Raw genomic sequence first — 19,323 nt, forward strand, 5'->3', positions numbered from 1 at the left:
GAGAATAGTAACAACAAACAACAAACTCGCCCGGTCACTGACGAGCACCAGTCTGGGGACTGAATCCTCCCGCCAACGCCCCCTGGAGGAGGGGCGGAGGCCTGCACACAGAACCGAGCACGGCGGGGATGGCCAAGCAGCCAGCAGGAGCCAGCTCTGGCCAGCCCGAGCTAAGGGCTGCCCGTGTGCCCCCTCGGGTAACCTCCCCACGTCCCTGTGAGGCGGGCACTGTCTGCAATGACCCAGACGAGACGCCATCGGCGGCCCCAGCCCACGGGGGGGGGGGCTCCCAGAGCCCCGTCCCACCTCAGGGTCCCCAGCAGCGCCGTATGCAGTCTGTATACGACAGGTGCTCGCTTACTACCTCCCGGGGGCACAGGATGCCACAAAGTCCACCCGGTCCCTTTGGGGGTACATGCAGGGAAACGGCAGGAGGACACCTTCTGGCCACATGTGCCATCACCAGACCCCGTGTCTGCGGAGTCCCCGTCCTCCAGCCCGGCCTCACCCAGCCCCCTCACCAGACTCCAGCGCCAAGCCTTCGGGACCCAGGGCCATGGCGGCCGGTCAGGACACCCATGTGGCCCGAGCCCGGGCAGCAGGGCCTCTGGGCCCCGCCAGGCCCCAGGCTTCCTCCTTGGCAGGCAGGCGGGTAGAAGGCTCCGGAAGCCAGCAGCCAGAGGTTTGCGCAAGGGCTTACATCAGCCACCAGCTCTTCCTGCCTCGGGCCGCGCGGAAGCCCGGTGGCCCAGGCCTGCCCCTGCCCAGGCTTGTGAAACCCGCCCAGCAGCACCCAAGGCCCGGTGGGGCGTTGGTGCCCGGATGCCACCAACGGCTCCCGCCCGCCACAGGGGCTCAACGGCGCCCAAACTCCCTTCCCCGGGTCCGGCGGGAATTCTGGTGCCCTGGCAAGACCACGCGGGCCAACGTGTGCCCCTCCCAGACCAGAGGTGTGCGACTCCGTGGAACGGGCACACCGTCGCCACCCCACCGCCAGTCACAAGGACGGTTACACACGACAGGGGTGTTCATTTGCACATATACCCTGCCCCCCGTGCTCTCCCCGAACTATTCTCCTGAAGCCGCTGAGCGATGGATCTCGGATGCAAACCAAACACGCTTCCGAATGCCGGTGGCTGCCTCCGTTCCACCCAGCCGCTCGGGCACCAGCCCCCAGGTGTCCTTGTCGACCCCCCCAGACCCAGCCCGTTTCCCCCTTAGGTGGGGCCTTCCCGGCGCCTCACCGAAGCCCCTCTGGCCACTGCATCCAAGCCCCTGCCAAACCCACTTGCTAATGCGGATCCCTCCCCACAAGCGGGTCCCCTCCCTGCAGGCGAGAACCGCCAGCCTCACTTCCTGCCACCCGGGACCCGGCGCACAGCAGGCGTCAACTCGTGGACTGACTACGCGAGGGCCGTTTCTAATCCTCCGATGGCAAAAGCAGACAGACCCGCGTCAGGATTAGGAGACAGGGTAGTGCTCCCTTCGGCAGCGCAGATACTAAGGGCAGGGGCGGCCCCTGACCCCTGAAGACACCCACCAGGCGCCATCCCAGGCCATCCTGCCGGGTCTCCCTGGCGTGGAGGACAGGCAGCTGACCCCCGCCCCGCATCGCCAGAGCCTCCAGGCTGCCGTCCGAGGCCCCGGCCCGTGCCTCGGCATCCCTGGTGCTCCTCTCAAAGTCTAGGTACACACCCCTGCTCCTCGCACCCACCCCTGGGGACCCGGTGACGGCCTCCTAGCTCCCCCGATGTGGGTCTCAGGGCTCCGGGGGGACGGCGACAGTCAGGCCAGAGCCCAATGGTCTCTCCCTAGACTTTGCTGGAAATCCTCCCGCAGGGCCCGAGGTGGGAGGGGCTCTCCCTGCCACCCGCCGCAGGCTGGGCTCGAGGCCCGGCCCCCACCCTGGCCCCAGGCTGCCCCCTGGTGGCAAGAGGTGCCGCCTGCTCACTGGCCGCCCTGGAAGCCAACACCAATGACCTAAAACACACGTGTAACCACAACAAATTACCGTCATCCAGAATAATAACGGCGAACGCTAAACAAACAGGCTGGGCCACCTGGCGCCACTCATGCTGAAACCACTTCAGGTTCACACGTGGTCATTTGTGGACTCTTCTCGCAGGCATGAGGACAAGCAACGATCGCAAGTCACAGGGCGCTGGGCAGGGCGCGGAGCTGGGGCTGACCCCAGAGCCCAGCAATCGGCTCTGCAGCCCTGAGGGGCAGTCACCCATAGGAGAATGTTCCCGCTGCCCCGTTTGCCGTTCCGAGCAGGCCAGGTGAATCAATGACACTTACGGCCCCGTAACCAACAGCGTTGGACACATGCTCTGTATCTGTGCTGAGGCTACCTACAGCAGCCACTTGTGGCTACTGAGCACGTAAATGTGGCCGGTGAGTTAACACATCTTTAATTTTCTGAAATCTTCATGAGTCTAGGGGCACCTGGGTGGCTTAGTTCAGCGTCCAACTCTTGATTTCAGCTCAGGTCATGATCTCGCGGTCTGTGAGTTCGAGCCCCGCGTCGGGCTCTGGGCTGCCCGCTCGGAGCCTGGAGCCTGCTTCCGATTCTGTGTCTCCCTCTCTCTCTGCCCCTCCCCCCCGCTCGTGCTCTGTCTCTCTGTCTCAAAAATAAATAAGAACATTAAAAAAAAATTTTTTTTACCGTGTTTTAATTTTAAATTAGTTTATACTTAATTTAGCTTCAGTCTGTGAGGGCCTCTCCTTGCTGGAAACTAGACTGGGGCCAGGCACGAGACCTCTGACAAGCCCGTCCTCCACCACAGGAAGGGAGGTAACAGAAGGGTCCCCAGGGATGACAAAGAGACAAGACCCTGGCTCCAAGGCCCACTTGACTTTGGGCAAGTTTCTTAGTGTCCCCAGGCTGTGTGAAGTGGTCACGTGGTAAAACATAACGTGCAAAACGCTTTCGTGAAGTGCCACGGGACGTCAGCTGCCATTTTTACTGTCATTCTCGTGATTTTTCGGTACAAACCCTGGGGCTCGGAGAAGCAGAGCACCTGCTCAAAGTCGGGGTGTGGAAGGGACCACTTCCTCTACCCAAATTCCCTCTGTCCTTCCTTAAAACTTTAATTTTGCAAGCAGAGTGCTAGTGATGGCCCCCTACGAAGGCACTAAATACTACTGAATCACATACTTCCGAAGGGTTAATTTGAAATTCACTGTATGAATTTCACCTTGAACTGGAAGACAACAACAACAAATGATAAGCTCTCCTCTCTGCTGGCTGGTAGACCAGCCTCTCTGCCCAGAGCGCCCTGATGCCTGGCGCAAGGCAGGCGGTCCCTGGGCTGGCAGCTCCCCATCCTGACTCACCCTCCCACAGGCCTGGGAGCGCCAGGAACTTGGTTCTCCTCATTTTACAAAGAAACTTAGGCTCAGAGCTTGCCTGGGGGGACCAGGTTGCTGGGACACTGCTATAGACACACTGTCACACCAAGCCCTCAGCTTGGGAAGCCCACCATGGCGGACCCCTACCTCTAGTGAGGGAAAGTGAAGGAAGCCCCTCCCCGGCCTCCCCTCCCCCACCGCCACCCTAGGACCTAGGAGGTGCTTGGAAAGTGGTCTTCTCCTTCTCTGGTCCTCAGTGCCCAGGGAGAGGGCAAGGATGCCCCAGGGGGGCCGAGGAAGGAGGCACTGAGGCCCAGCTCTCCGGGTCCCTCCAGGAGCATAAGCAGCAGAGAGCTGGGTAAGGTCGGCCTTAGCTCCCCACTCTGTGCCCCCTCACGCACTGAGTTAACAGGCGTTCCCCGAGCTGGGACCACCACCATCCCAGCCCCTCCCACCCCACACACTGCCAGCCATGGACAAGCACCCCAGGATCACAGCAGTGACCTATGGATTTGGGGACACTGGCCAGCCTGTTTTCAGCCATCACCACCCCCCTCACCCACACCTGGAACACAGGAAGAGCTTCCGAGGTTTGCCTACTCCGAAGCTGGCCAAGGTCACCAGAAGGCAGAACTTGAATCCAGACAAGGTCCGTCCTTCCGTCTGTCCATCCATCCATCCCTCCTTTCTTCCTTCCCTCCCGCCCTCAATGCTTATGTAGGCCTACTGTGTGTCAGGAGTTGGGGACTAAGCCCATCCAGATACACTCTGTAATGTGCTATGCTATGCCCATCTGCTGCCAGACACCCCCCGTGCCCCGGCCAGAGTAACAGTCAGGCCACCTCAGCTGGCCAGTGGAATCCTGCCGCTGTAACAGATGGAAGTCACTGGGGACCCTCCTAGTCCTGCTCTGGTGGGAGCAGGGAGGGGTACTTGGCGAGATCATGGCGGGTACAAAGGTTTGGTGAACGATGAAGGATTTTATCACTCCAAATGGGCTGGGCTGGAACATGGAACAGCACAGCCTCACAGGCTGCACCCCAGGGCCTTTGCACCTCAGCCTGGAATCCCTTCCTCCCTCCAGATACGCCAAACGGTCTGGAAACTCCCATCTGTATAGACCTCGCTCCCTTCTCTTATACCCCAAGTGACGCTTGATGAATACGGCCTTCCCTAGCCATGCTATTTTATTTTGCTAACCACGCTATTTTGGACTGCGACCCACCCCACCCTACACCCTTTCCTGAACTATTTTTCTCCATAGCGCTTATCACCATTCATCATACCAAGCACACATTAGTTCCTTCTTTATTGTAGCTCCTTGTTTATTGTCCCTCTCCACCCACTGGAACAGGAGTCGGCAAGCTTTTTCTTGAAAGGGCCAGATAATAAATCATTTAGGCACTGTGGGCCTATCTTGCCTGCTACAGGGAAAGCAGCCACAGACAACACATAAACTGTTGGGCTCTGTGCCAATAAAACTTTATTTACAAAAAACCGGAGGTACGCCTAATTTGGCTAGGGTCCGCAGACCCTTACGTTACAGTGTGGGTTTATTCCGCCCCAAGTGCCCCCTACGCTGCACACAGAAGGAGCTCAATTATGGAGAAGAGGGACGGGCGAGGTTATGATCAGCCAGAGCCCTTCCTGAGACCCTGCTTCGCAGCCGGCATTCGGTGTTCAAGAGGCTTTGCTTCATTCTGTCTCCCCACCCTCCTCAACCCTGGGAGGGGAGGATTCTTAACTCTTCTGCAGATGAAGAAATTGAGGCTCTGACTCCAAATTCTACACTTTTCCACTCAGCCACACCACCCAGACGCTAGACCCTATTTGCCTGGTTTCACTCCCAGCAAAGTCTCCCCCTAGCCAAAACAGAACAAATCTATCGTCCCTTTCTATTTAAAACGTTCCGGCCTCAGAAAGGAGCTGTATCCCTTAAAGTGTCACCAAAGGCTATCAGAGCATCTCATCGGCATGATCAAATCAGGGTTATCACCCAGAAAAGAGCTCGTTCCAGCCCAGAGCACCGACATGTGACTCAGGCGTTTCTATGACAGCAGCTGAAAATAGGGTGAGGACCCTCCAGATAAAATGACCTTCACTCCCACTGATCCCGAGACGCACAGACCTCTGTAATATCTAAGCCAGAGAGCGGGTTAATGCCCTCGCCGTATAAAAAAGAGTCTGATCATTCAGTAAGAATCCCAAGCAAATCACCGACAACAGCAAATGGCTGAATCCAGTAAGAAATTTCTCGTTAGGATTTACAAAGAAGTATCAAAAGGGGATGACGCCATTTTTGTCTTTCCCACGAGCACATTTGGGGTTTGGCTGCGGGGAGGGCGGAGGCGGGGTGGGAAGCCACCCAGGGAGGGTGAGTAGAGAGCCAGCCCATCCCCAGCTTTCAGAAAGCGAATCAGCAGAACTCTTCAAGGCCCGGAAAAGGCATGCAGACCCACTTTGGGGGTCCCTCCCGAGGAAATCACCAGATGTACCTCCTAGGATGCTCACTTTGGTCAGACTGAGCCAGAGATTCAATGCAATCCCCATCCAAATCCTGGCAGTTGTGTGTGCGTGTTCAGTCTCTAAACGTTACCCCCAGATAGGAAGCAGACTCCCGAGGAGGTATCTGCACACCCGTATTCGGAGAGGCATCATTTACAATTATTCCCACCAGCCGAAGGTAGAAGCCACCCAAGGCCCGGCTGGATAACCAGAACTCGGTCCATCCATAAAATGGAACATGATGCAGCCTTAAAAGGAAAGGAGGGGCCCCTGGGTGGTGGCTCAGCCAGTTAGGCGTCCGACTCTTGGGTTTTGGTCAGGCCACGATCTCACGGTCCATGAGTTCAAGCCGGCATCGGGCTCTGTGTTGGCAGTGTGGAGCCTGCTTGGGATTCTCTCTCTCCCTCTCTCTCTCTGCCCCTCCCCTGCTCGTTCTCTCTCTCTCTCTCTCTCTCTCTTTCTCTCTCTCAAAATAAACAAATAGTTTATTAAAAAAAAAAAAGGAAACTCTGACATGTGCTCCAACATGGATGAATCTTGAGGACATTATGCTCAGGGAGATCAGCCAGACACAGAAAGACAAATGCAGAGATCAAAGTAGGATCCCTCTTTTAGGAAGGTCCCTGGAGTCGCCAAGTTCATAGAGACCGAAAGTAGAAGGGTGGGTGGCAGGGGCTGCGGGGGGAGGGGCAGGGAACAGGGAATTGTTGTTTAATGGGGACAAGGTTTCGAAAATCAATTCCAGGTGGACTGTGGATCTCCACGTGAAAGGCAAAACAGGAAAGCTTCTAGAAGAACATGGCGGAAAAAATACCTTCACAGCCCGAGGGCAAACAAAGGTTTCTCAAAGCCCGTTTTATAAACGGCACGAACCAAAGAGATAAGAATGATGTACTGGAGATTACGTTCAAATGAGAAATGTCCATTCATCCCAGGACACCATTAGGAGGGAGAAAAGGGAAGCTACCGCGTGGAAAAAGATCTGTGCCCTACGTCACCAGGGAAGGGTCTGTATCCGGAATATATAAAGAACTCCTGCAATTCAATGAGAGAAAGTCAGACAAGAGAAGGTAGAAATGGGCACCCGGAGGGTCACAGATAAGATATCCAAATGGCCAGTAACCTGATAACAAGGCACTTACTCTCTTTTCTTTCTTGTTAAGCTTTTTTTTTTTCCTGAAGTATTCTCTACACCCAACGTGGGGCTCGAACTCACAACCCTGAGATGAAGGGTTGCACACTCCTCCGTCTGAGCCAGCCAGGCGCCCCGGTACTCAGCCTCTAAAACCAGGGAGGGAACGTGAATTTAAACTACCACATCCGGGCCGGCCAGAGGGGCTGATGTCAACAAGGAAAGATGGACAGGATTAAATATTAACACGCGGCTGGAGGAAGCGTAAATCGGTACAACCACTCTCACGACCGGTTGGGCACAATCTGCCAACCTTCGTGACCCAGCCGTGCCCTCGCAGGTATACGTCCGAGGGCAAGGTGTGGAAACGCGCACAGCAAGTCGGCATTTCTACGCCTTCCGCGCGCAGAGTCTGACCACGATAGTAGGCAAAATCAGAAAACGACCCAAATGTACATCAACAGCCGGATAAACAAATCGTGACCTGGCCGCACCACGAACATCCCCAGCGAGGAGAAGCTGCCACCACCCAGACCGGGGCCGTGGCGAATCTCACCACCTCACCCAAAAGGCAACACAGCACATGCTTCCTTGTACTACCTGCGCGGACAGGCGACTCAAGCGACTCAAATCTCGGGTGGTTTGAGAAGGTCACCTCTTGGGAGGGGGAAGAGAGCAGGGGGACCGTTAACGCAGCGGGTTCAGTTTGTGAAAAAATAATACAACTGTACGTCAATGATCTATGCCCATTTCTCTGTGCATCTTAAACGCCAATAAAAAATATCCATGGGGCGCTGGGGTGGCGCAGTCGGTTAAGCGTCCGACTTCAGCCAGGTCACGATCTCGCGGTCCGTGAGTTCGAGCCCCGCGTCGGGCTCTGGGCTGATGGCTCGGAGCCTGGAGCCTGTTTCCGATTCTGTGTCTCCCTCTCTCTCTGCCCCTCCCCCGTTCATGCTCTGTCTCTCTCTGTTGCAAAAATAAATAAATGTTGAAAAAAAAAATTAAAAAAAAAATATCCATATGGGGCACCTGGGTGGCTCAGTGGGTGAAGTGTCCAACTCTTGATTTCGGCTCAGGTCATGTTCTCATAGTTGTGGGATCAAGGCACTCTGTGCCGAGTGTGGAGCCTGCTTGGGATTCTCTCTCTGCTCTTCCTCTGCCCCTCTCCTGCGTGTGTGTGTGTGTGTGTGTGTGTGTGTGTGTGTTCGCTTCTCTCTCTCTCTCAAAAAAAAAAAAATCTGTAGGAAAAGAAAGGTCAGTGGGGGTGGAGAGAGGCCAATCTGAACACTAACGTGATAAGTATTACATTTTAAGTAATCTTTATGAGTAATTTTTACAAACTCTCACCTTGACAAAATTTGCAAAAACTGAAGCAAGTGAATAAATTAAAATGAGCCAAGAGAGGAAGAAAGGAAAGAGAAGGATAAATTCCTACCAATGACCAAGCTCTCCCCAGCATCTGGCTTTCTGGCGGCCTTGCTTCTAGAGGCCCTCACTTCCCAGCTGTGTGGCCTTGGGGAGGTGACACCACCTCTCTGTGCCTTACTTGCCTCTAAAGTAAAATGAAGGCAGCAGGAAAGGAACGAAGCCGTGACCACAGCACTCCCGTATGCTAGAGCTAAGTCCCACACGACAGGTAAGCAAGGCTGAGGGACAGAGCTCCAGGCTGGGTTGGGGGGCGGGGGGGGGGGGGGGCCTTCTTGGTGCTCTGCACATTCTTGGTGCTCTGGCTGGGCCACGGGACCTGTGGCCACTGCCACCGTCCCCAAGCTCCCATCAGTGCGGCAGAGACAGCGGTGAGTCGAGTCGAGGTGCAGGGGTTCCTCCAAGGCAAGCAGAGAGGAGCCACCAGGCCAGATCGACCAGCTGCTGCCCTGCCCTGCCCGGAGGGGAGGAGACCCGCTGGGCGGCCCCAGCCTCCCCTCCCCATCCCGCCTCTCCAGCTACGGCCGCTGGGTTTTGTTCCTCCAGCTCCGTCACTCAGCCTTGTGCTAGCTACCAGGCCTCTCCCCTCCCGCTGGGAGGCAACCCTGGCTCCCCCCAGGGGGTCAGATCCCAAAGCACATCTTTTAGCTGACCCCACCCCCACCACAGAAGGACAAGGGGGCTTTAACCCCCGTCCCACTCCCAGCCCCGAATATGGGACCCCTGTGGGCTGGGACTTTGCCCGGCCCCAACCAGGTGCCCAGCCCACAAAGTAGGTGCTCGAGTCCAAACAAAGGGAATCCCGCAGCAGCCCAGAGGGTCAAGGCCTCAACCCTGCCAAAGACATGCAAATGCCTCCACTCCAGCCTTGCCCCAGAGCTCCAGACGTTCTCAATTCTAAAGCAATTAGAGGACTTGCCCGTGGATTTTCTTTCCTCCCTAACCTAGGTCTAGGTCTAGAGGAAGAAGTAGAGAGGGAGGGAGGAGGGCCTTCTGGAACCCCTGGCCGAAAGCTAGAAAGCCCGTGAGTGGGACAGGCAGGGACCCAGGAACCAGGCCTCCCCTCCCAGGCACAGGGGCCAGGGGAAGGAGAGTGGGCTGGATCCCAGAAGTGGCGCATAGAATCTGTCCTGCCAAATCCTTTCCCAAACGCCAGAACCCCACGACAACAACAGCAATGCAGCTTAACAGGGAGAGAAACAACAAAATGCAGGAATGAAGGAAACGACACTCACAACATTCTGGAAGCAGGAAGCAGGGACCAAAGAGGCGGGGGGGGGGGGGGCGGGAATTGCCACTGAACCTCGGAGGTTACCGAGAAACGAGCAATTCGTGAGAGGTGCAGAACCTGGACCCAGCACCTGCAAAGGCCATGGTGCAGAGAGGAGCAGAGAAAGACTGGAGAGCCCCCCACAAGCCCTCTGTTTACTTACTAGGGGCCGACGGAGCCACTGAGGGTCTTTGGCTACATCCTCAGGGCTGGGGTGGGGACCGAAATGAAAAATGGATCTCAGTAGAAACCTCCTTCCACTGTTCCAGCTGTTGGAAGGGGAACAGCCAGGCTTTAGCTCCCCTGTGGGCAGGAGACTGGAACTCCTGCCTGGGAGTCTGGCAAACTCAAAAGGGAAAGATCTATAGAGACATTCCGGGGAGTTCCACAAGGGTCAATGGGTCCCCCTAGCTTTGTTGTGCCTCCCATCTTAAATATGAAGAGACACTAGCGTCCGACTTCAGCCAGGTCACGATCTCGCGCTCCGTGAGTTCGAGCCCCGCGTCGGGCTCTGGGCTGATGGCTCAGAGCCTGGAGCCTGTTTCCGATTCTGTGTCTCCCTCTCTCTCTGCCCCTCCCCTGCTCATGCACGCACACATGCCCTCTCTCTCTCTCTCTCTCTCTCTCTCTCTCTCTCTCTCTCAAAATAAATAAATAAACCTAAAAATAAACAAAAAGGAAGAATATCCAATTATAAGAGCTCCTAGAAATTACAAACATTACATTGAAAGGTTAGAAGACAGTTAAGAACACGTCCTAGAAAGCTGAATAAAGAGAGATGGAAAATAAAAAATAAAGTATAAAAAAAGGTAGATGATCAGTCTAGGAGATCCAATATCTAACAAATAGGAGTACTAGAGGGAAGGGGATTACAAAATACTAATAAAATTAATATTAATTCAAAAAAATAATAATAACTCAGCCCGAAGGACCTCAGTTTCCAGATTACTATGGCCTATGGAGCACCCAACACAGGAAATGCAAAAGAATCCACAGGAAGACACATCGATATGAAATTTCAGACCACACGTGATGAAAAGAATAGTAACAGTATTAACATCCATGAGGCTTACTTTGTGCCAAACAATGTCCTGGGCATTTATGTACATAAGCTCATTTAGTCTTCGTAGAAATGGTAAAAGGTAGGCACTATTATTCAATTCACAAAGAAGAAAACTAAAGCATGTCCAAGACCACATGGCTAGAGAGTGGTGAAGCATGTTTGTGCATGAATTGTAGAGCCAATGCTCTTGATGTAGTTCTAAAACATGTTAAGCATTTGGAAAAGGATAAAAAAAAAAAAAAAGAAAAGAAAAGGTTCACACATGAAGTTCAAGAAACAAAAGAGCATCACACTACTCAAAAGTAACACTGGAATTTGGAAGGTGATGTTACAATTCCTTCAAACACCAGGGGTGAATTATTTCCAAAATGCCTGTCAAGTATCACAGTAGAACAGAGGCATTTTCAGGCACACCAGGCCTCAAAAAAACTTGCCTTCCATGGACTCTTTCACAGAAAACTGCAGCAGGATGTGCTCTACCAAAACAAGGAAGTAAAGCACACAAAAAAAAGGAAAGCAAGGGAGTGAGGAAACAGGAAATCCAACACAGCAGAGAGATAAAGGGGGTTTGAAGGATTATGGCTCTAAAACAGGGCCAAGCACCAGGCAAACCAGACTAGACCAGAAAGATGGAAAACTCTAGGAAAGAAATATGCAAGAAAAGAGGCACTAATCCAGTACATATGACCAAATAAACAGGAGTCCAAGAGACTGGAAGACAGAGATTGTAAGAAATCCCAGCAAATTAAAGGGGGGAAAAAAAAGGCAATGAATAACTCCAGGAAATAAAGAAGTGAATTTTATTATACTACTTGGCTCAAATGTAGGCAATATTTACAAAGCCAAACACGTAATAATAAACCTGGTTTAAACAAGACTCTATTTCACATATATTGGGAGGACAGAGGAAAGAAACATGATGGGGCATGATATAACAACAATAATAAATACTTACTAGAGCTTATTATATTCCAGATGCTGTTCTAAGTGTTTTACACGTATTAACTATTTAATCCTCACAATAATCTCCTGAAGCAGTCGCTATTATTTTCCCCTGTTTTACAGATGACAAACATTTTCAAGGCACAGAGAAAAGTAAAGAAACTTGCCCACGGTCTCACGCTAAGAAGTAGCAGGGTCATGATTCAGACTCAGACAGTCCACACAAAATGCTCATCTTCCACAGAAGTCAACAGAGAATCGCAAAGACTGAAAAATACCTAGCAGGAGAAGCAGGTTATTACATAGAAATATGGATGAAAAGGCTTCAAGAAATAGCCAAAAGAGTTAACTAAAGGAATCAAGACTAGGGAGACAGGAAGCAGGGGATGGCTGGTTTTCTTCATAATTCTTCTTCTAACACTAACTGACTTTTAAAATGATGTGTAACTTTTACTCTAATGTTTATATTTAGCATTAAGCAGAACCGCACACTCTTAAAGGGTGAGCTTCACAGTGGGCAGAGTATTCCTCAATAAAACTTTAAAAAAAAAAATAAACGAGGGAAAGGATTTTAAGATGCGCACACAATTAGATACTAACGCACACTCACCTGCATGAGTAGAATTGAAGGAAACTGACAATATTCGTAGGAATGGTGAAGACGCAGAAGAGGTGGAATGATATTGCCAGGAGGGTACAATGGAACATCCACTGGAGAACGCACAACTGTTAAAGCTTGAACCTCCATATACCCTGTGAGCAAACAGTCTGCTCCTAGGTACTATATCCAAACAACTGTGTACGTATGTATACCAAAAGTCATGTTCCTAACACCAGTATCCATAGCAAACCCTCAGTGTCCATCGACAGGAGGGGATAAAGTAGTACTATTTTTCTGTATAATACTACACAGCACCAAGAAATAAATTACCGCCTCACACCGCAATACGGATAAATCTCACGTACATACGACTGAGTGAAAGCAAGCAGAAAGAAAAGAGGGCACGCCGTATGATTCCACTTATATATAGAAAGTTCAAAAATAGGCACAACGATTCTAAGGTACCAGAAATAAGAAATGATGTTGGAGGTGGGGTAGAGGGTGGCTAGGAGAGAACAAGATGGCACCCTCTGGACGCTGGCAATGCCCTGATCTCGAGCTGGTTGGTAGTTAGACGGGTGTGTTCGTGTTGTAAATATGCCATGTTCTAAACACTCACGATTGAAGCATTTTACGGTATATCTGTTACACCAAATTAATTTTTAAAAAAAATTAAATTAAAAAAAATTTTTTTTTAATTTTTTTAAATTAAAAAAAAAAAAAGAGAGAGATTCAATTGACGGGTTCAGGGTGGGACCCTGGAGTCCCAGAAGCCCATGGGCCATTCAGAGGGGCCTAATACACAATTCCAGAAGTCCCCTGGAGAGGACGGGACTAGAACAAGAGATTAGCTTGTTAACTTGATGACTTGTTGAGTCATCGGTTAATGATGACTATAATTCCAGCAATCACTTTTACTCGAACTTTTGCGAGGGCCATCCCTATGCTAGGCATCTGGCTGGCACTTGCTCATTCGAACTTCACAACAGCCGGATGAATTCAGTATCACTAATGGACTCATTTTATAGATGAGAAAATCAAGGCTTAGAGAAACATCCCACACCCAGTAAGTGGAGGAGCAAGATCCAAAACTCCAGCAGTCTAACCTCAGCTCCGAGGCCAACCTGCCTCCAGATAAAGCAGTTCTTTATCCGGAGATCAAAGGGTAGAATCTTCAGCTGGCTCGAAGGCCCAGAACGTGCAAGATTGGGAGAGCGCATGAAGAGGGTTTTTTTGTTCGCTTTCATTAGCTCACGAAGGAAACTCGGATGCAGGTGATGGCTGCATCTGTGGGCCTGCAAAGGTGGCACAGAGCTTTGGTGTTTCCCACCTAATAGCCTGACCTCCTCCGGAGTCAGATGCCAGGCCTCCGTGGGCAGCTAGTGTGGTCAGGACCCTGACCTTGGGGGCCAAGACTGACTGCTGGCCAGGGCTCCCAGGAGCCCCTGGGGAGCCCCAAGACCTATCCGGACACCAGCTCCCATGGGTCCCCTCAAAAGCTGGGCTGGGGGGCGCCTGGGTGGCTCAGTCGGTTGAGCGTCCGACTTCACTCAGGTCACGATCTCGCGGTCCGTGAGTTCGAGCCCTGCATCAGGCTCTGTGCCGACAGCTCAGAGCCTGGAGCCTGCTTCAGATTCTGCGTCTCCCTCTCTCTCTGGCCCTCCCCCCATTCATGCTCTGTCTCTCTCTGTCTCAAAAATAAATAAATGTTAAAAAAAAAAAAATTAAAAAAAAAAAAAAGCTGGGCTGGGACGTAAAGGAGGATAGGGTGGTCACAGTGATGGGGCTGGAGTCTGGGTGGAGGCCAGGGCTAACGATGACCAGGAGGGAGATAAGTCAGCTCAGACCATACTGGTCCACGCTGGAACAAAAGCACCCCAAGCTGCTCCCATCCAAATCAAGAATGCCCAATCACCGCACTCTCCCCAATCTGTTCCTCCCCATTCCTCCACAAGCAGCACCTCCCAAAAATCCAGCCAGCTTCCGTCCTCTTTCTCTTCCCCTCCATGCGTCTTCCTTGTAGCCTGACCTCCACCAAAGCCCCAAACCCTGGCCGCCTCCAGCCTCCCTCCCTGGTCACTATCACCTTCCCTAACAGCCTCCTTGCCACGGACTACCCACCACACAGTCTCCAGCTGGCAGCCCAGACCAATTGTGCTAAATGCTTATTTTGAAATAATTTCAAACTCGGGGATAAGTTTGAAATAGTACAATGACCTGCCATATGACCTTCCCCAGGTCCAGCCATTGTGAACTTTCTCACCCTGTATGTAACTCGGGCTCAGCGATTTATGGGTGTCTCCCATACGTCTATAAATTTGTCTCTTCCTGAGCCATTCCTGAGAGTAAGTTGTGGCCATCATGTCCCCTGTCCCTAGACATTTCAGTGCTCTTACTTCCAAAGCACAAGGGCATTCTCTTACATAACCACGGTCCAGTTATCAGCTTCATGAAACCAAATATTGATTTGACACTATCAGCTAATCTACAGCCCATATTCCAATTTCATCAATTGCACCCATGATGTACTTTAGAGCAATTTCTTCCCCAATCCAAGATCCAATCGCGGGCCATACATCGCCTTCTGCGGTCACATTTTTTTAGTCTTTTAATCAGGAACTGTTCTCGGCCTTCCTCTGTCTTGGCATGCCATTGACATTTTTTAAGAGTCCACACCAGTTCCGGGACACCTGGGTGGCTCAGTCCTTTAAGCCTCTGACTTGGGCTCAGGTCATGATCTCGAAGCTCAAGCTCATGAGTTCGAGCCCTGCATGGAGCTCTGTGCTGACAGCTCAGACCCTGGGGCCTGCTTCAGATTCTGTGTCTCCCTCTGTCTCTGCACACCCCCCCCCCAACTCGTTCTCATTTTCTGTGTCTGTCTCCCTCTCAAAAACAAATAAAAACATTTAAAAGAAGAAAGAAAGAAAAAGAGAGTCCAGACCAGTTCTGTAAAACGTCCCTCGCTTTGAATCACCCTCTCCGTTTAAAACCTTCCACTGCCTTCTCATTCCTCAGTGTGAAATTCCAAGACCTCATTACTGGCCTTCAGGGACCTGCAGGGTCCCCCTCTCCGCTCTCCTAGTCCCTCACTCCTGGGAGCCCCTCACTCCAGCCCAAACAGACCCTGGGCATTCTCTTTCCTTCGCAGCCTGTATCTCTATTTAAAACGATTTCCTTCGACGATGTGTGTGTGCGACTACTGCCTGGCCCCCACACTACAACGGGACTCCGATGAGGGCAAAGATTTGCGTCTGGCCATCGCTGGATTCCCAGAGCCAGAGCAGTGCCTGGCGCGCAAGAGACGCTTGGAAATGGCTTGCCGAGTAAATGAACAAGGGAAGAAAGGAAGTGTTTGGGTTGACAGCTAAGGAACCAGTAGGCTCGGAGAGTCAGGGAGCCCAGGAGCCCCCCTGCCGCCCCCCATCCAGAGTCCAGAACCTGCCCCAGGCCTCAGAGAGGAGGAAGCACCCAGCAAATCTCCTTTATCTTTGGATCGTATCACTCCACCGGCCAGTCCCACTGATTAATCTCTTTAAATCAATCCCAGTAGGCCGACCGGCTGGATTCCAGAGATACAGCTGATGGACCCTGGAGAAGGCCCGTGGCCCCCTATTGTCCACTGGCCAGTCCAAAGTGCATGGCCTCCTGGTCCTGATCCTTGGGTTCCACCCCCCATTCATGTATCCTGCGGGGCCCAGCCAGCCCAGGGAGTGGGGGCAGGGAGAATAAACATCCAAGTACAAAATCCTGCTAATAGGTCTTTAATTGCAGCCTGAGGAGGGCTGGGTCCAGGGCTCCCAGCCCCAGAACTGAAGAGGGGAGCCTAAAAGGTGCTTGTCACTTACTTGTCCATTTCACTGACTGCTGAGAACATTTAAGAGCTCACTCTGTATAACAATACTCAAGGTTACCCGCAAGGTAATGGCCAACCAAACCCCATTTATTCTTTATTTGCCTCTTTTTCTGCACAGGAAAGAGCCAAAGCCCTCAGCCTAGACCGAGGATGCAAAAAGGCGTGGGGGGGGGGGGGGGGGGGGGGGGGTCACTCACCACAGTGCCCTGTCAACACCTGCCTTGATGGGGTGGCCACAGCCCAGCCCTAGCCAGGGTCCCCCTCCGGCCAGGAGTTCTCCCAGAGTCTCCCAGAGGAGCAGCTCTGGTAGGTTCACAGGCTCCCCTACCCACTCTGGAGAGCAGACTAGGAAGGGGTCGGAGTAATCCGGTCTCACACTGCCTCGCTGTGTGACCCAGGGCAAATGGCTCAGCCTCTCCTGGCTTCCCAGAACAAAAACAAACAAATAAAGATAGGGCTGATAACGCTGGCCAGACCTAAGAAGCTGACAGCCAAGTAGGAGAAGCGCCTGAAAGAGAAAACTTAGCACCTGCACCCAGCAAAGAAAGAGGGGGAGGGGGGCTGGGTTGAGGAATCTGTAATCCACCCCACCCGAGCAGTGAATGGGAAACAGCTCTCTACCTCCTGGCTAATAGGATTAGCACTGGGTTGGGCTCTGGGCGTTGGCCTAGGGTCCAGGGTCTCCCTGAGGCCACTCAAGGTGGAGGCAGCGAGGGACAGCGCCAGCTTGCCCCCCACCCCAACCCTTCCTTCGCAGGTGAGCATGGCCACAGCAGCACTTTCCAAGCCTGCCTGCTATTTCCTCCATGACCTCAGCTGCCAAGCATGCAGGAGGCAGACGGCTTCTAAAGCAGGAGGCTCAGAAGACAGGCCTCTGCGGCCACCTCCAGCTGGACTTCCTTGTCCTGCCTGCCGCTGGGAAGGTTCTTCACCTATCCAGCCTCAGCCTCCCCATCTAGCTAATGGGCGTTAGTCGGCCCGCTGGGCCCTGGCACACTGCAGGCTGCCAGAGGCACCCCCTTGAGTAGTAGCTGTTTTTCCTGCTTCTCATTAGGGCACATGGCTCTGTCAGGCAGGAACCAGGCTGGAGATGGGACGCCTTCTCCCTGGCTGGGGGGGGGGGGGGGGGACACAGAGACCAGGGAAGGCACCCCCAGCCAGGAAGACCCAGGGTCTGACTCCCAGGCCGAGGGATGCCGCCACGACCCTGGGGCGAACTAAGTGAAGGGATGAACTCAAAAGAGAGGCAAACACAAAAATTACCCTGGCCTCAGGGCGGGCAAAAGGGGATGGCCACGCTGCCCTTTGTACCGCGGGCAGCCCCTAACCCCTCCCTGGGATCCTGGCACCACGGTAGAGAAAACCATAGCCCTGGTCACGGCCCCCTGGGCAGAATGCGGCCTCAGCTCCAGGGGGGACACGGGCACGAGCCCCCAAGCCAAGACCCAGTCCTCGCACCCCGGCGGGTAGGGATGCCCGGGCTCGCGGCCCCCGCGTGTGCCCCTCCCCTGCCCGGCGCCTCACAAAGGCCCTTTGTCCCTCTGAGCCCCGGGACTCCGGTTCCTGAAAAGTTCCGTAAAAAAAAAAATCAAAGACACAGGCAAAACCGGCCAGCGCGGCCTCGGTCGAGCGGGCAGGGTCGGTGGGACAGGGCCAAGGCGGCCACTGCGGCCGGAGGAGTCCCTTCCAAGGCCGAGGGGAGAGTCGGCGGCTCCCCGAGAAATCGCAAGAGTCCCAGACTACACTCTGGAGTGGGAGAGGTGGCTTTTTTTCAAGTGAAGCGTAGGACGCCAAGCAAAGCAGCTGGAGGCAGCCGGGGAGGAGGGAGCGGGTGTCCTTCGGCGGCCGGTGGCATGTGTGGAGGTGCCCCTCGCCTCCCTTCCCACCCGGCTGGACTGCAGCGGCCGCGGCCCGCCCAGGACGAGCTTCTCCCGCCCGGGGGCCGTCCCCACCGAGCCTCAGCGGCCCCTCTCGGGAAAAGGCAGAGGCCTCCGGGGCCCTCTCGGCCACCTTCTCCCGACGTTCGAGGTCAGGCCCAAGGTTTTCCCTCCGCCGCTCGTGCCCGGCCAGATCCGCTCGCACGCCGCTTCCTTCCCCGAGCTTCGGGATGGCGGCGGCCCAGTCTCTGCGCCCCACCGCGCCGCGCGCCCGCCTTCCCGCCGGAGAACAAGGGGCTCCTGGGGCCGCAGCCGCTGCCCTCCTACCGGGGTGTGAGTCCCGGGGCCGCCGCTCTCCTCCCGGGGGCCGAGAGGTGGCGAGACGGTCCCCGCCCGCCCGAGGCCGTTCTCCCCGCAGCCTCCGACGCCGGGGCGGGACGGAAACCCCGCACGCTGCGAGTGGAGGGGCTAGAACGGCCCACGGGCGCCGGGCAAGGGCGTTTGCCAAGAAAAGGATTCGAGCTCGGGGAACCGACGTCTCAAAGGGTGTGGAGCGGGCTTGTTCTTTTCTCGCCCAGGTTTTGAAAATCCCAGGCTGGCCCGGAGCAGCAGGGGCCCGGGAGTCGGAATCGCCTCCGGAGGCTCCGGTTTCGGCAGATGCATATGCTTCGGGAGGGCATGGCGCACGGGGGAAAGCAGACGAGCCGCGCACCCTCTCCGCCGGGGCCTCGGGAATGGCCTCCGTCCCGGGCCCGGGGGTCTCCCCGCCCTGGGAGCTGAGCCTGCCCGCACCCCCGTGGACCCGCCCAGGGAAAGAGACGTGCCGCGTCCCAAGAACGCCAAGGAACAGGCCGAACAGTTTTTCCCGGGCCTCCCTCCCCAAGATCCCGGGGGGGGGGGGACGGGGGGCAGGAGGGGGCGGCCACGGCGCAAGGCACTTACCCGGGTGCGGGTGGAGATTGAGGCCAGCCATGTACTTCCCGGGCGGCAACGGGCCGGGCAAGCCAGAAGCGGGCAGGCGTCCGGCCGCAGTAGTGCCCACGCGGTGGCTGTCCATAGCCAGGCCGGACAGCAGCGGCGGCGGGGGGCCGTGCACGGACCGCGGGGGCCCGAAGTCTCGGCCATCCATCCTCCGCGGGAGTGCCGCAGCCAGCCCCCCACCCGGCCCGCGGGCCTCGCTCAGTGGGACCTAAAAGTTCGGCCTCGGCGTAGTCCCAGAGTCCTCGGGCGGCGGGGGCTCCGCGGCGTGCATGGCGGCGGCGGCCAGCGGGGTTTGCGCTCGGCTGCGGGCCCGCGGCCCG

General features: G+C 54.6%; 1 protein-coding gene across 1 annotated transcript in view; it reads right to left on the reverse strand.

Moving 5' to 3' along the window:
- Positions 1-19,317, reverse strand: part of TNRC18 (trinucleotide repeat containing 18) — an 85,756-nt gene extending 66,439 nt beyond the window's left edge. Inside the window, exon 1 of the mRNA XM_040455636.1 lies at positions 18,965-19,317. Within this exon, the coding sequence (XP_040311570.1) occupies positions 18,965-19,151 (187 nt within the window). The 5' untranslated portion in view covers positions 19,152-19,317. The remainder of the gene's footprint in view (positions 1-18,964) is intronic.
- Positions 19,318-19,323: the final 6 nt, after the last annotated feature.

Source organism: Herpailurus yagouaroundi, unplaced genomic scaffold (assembly GCF_014898765.1).
Source record: "Herpailurus yagouaroundi ecotype Mexico unplaced genomic scaffold, PumYag 216, whole genome shotgun sequence".
Lineage (NCBI taxonomy): Eukaryota > Metazoa > Chordata > Mammalia > Carnivora > Felidae > Herpailurus > Herpailurus yagouaroundi.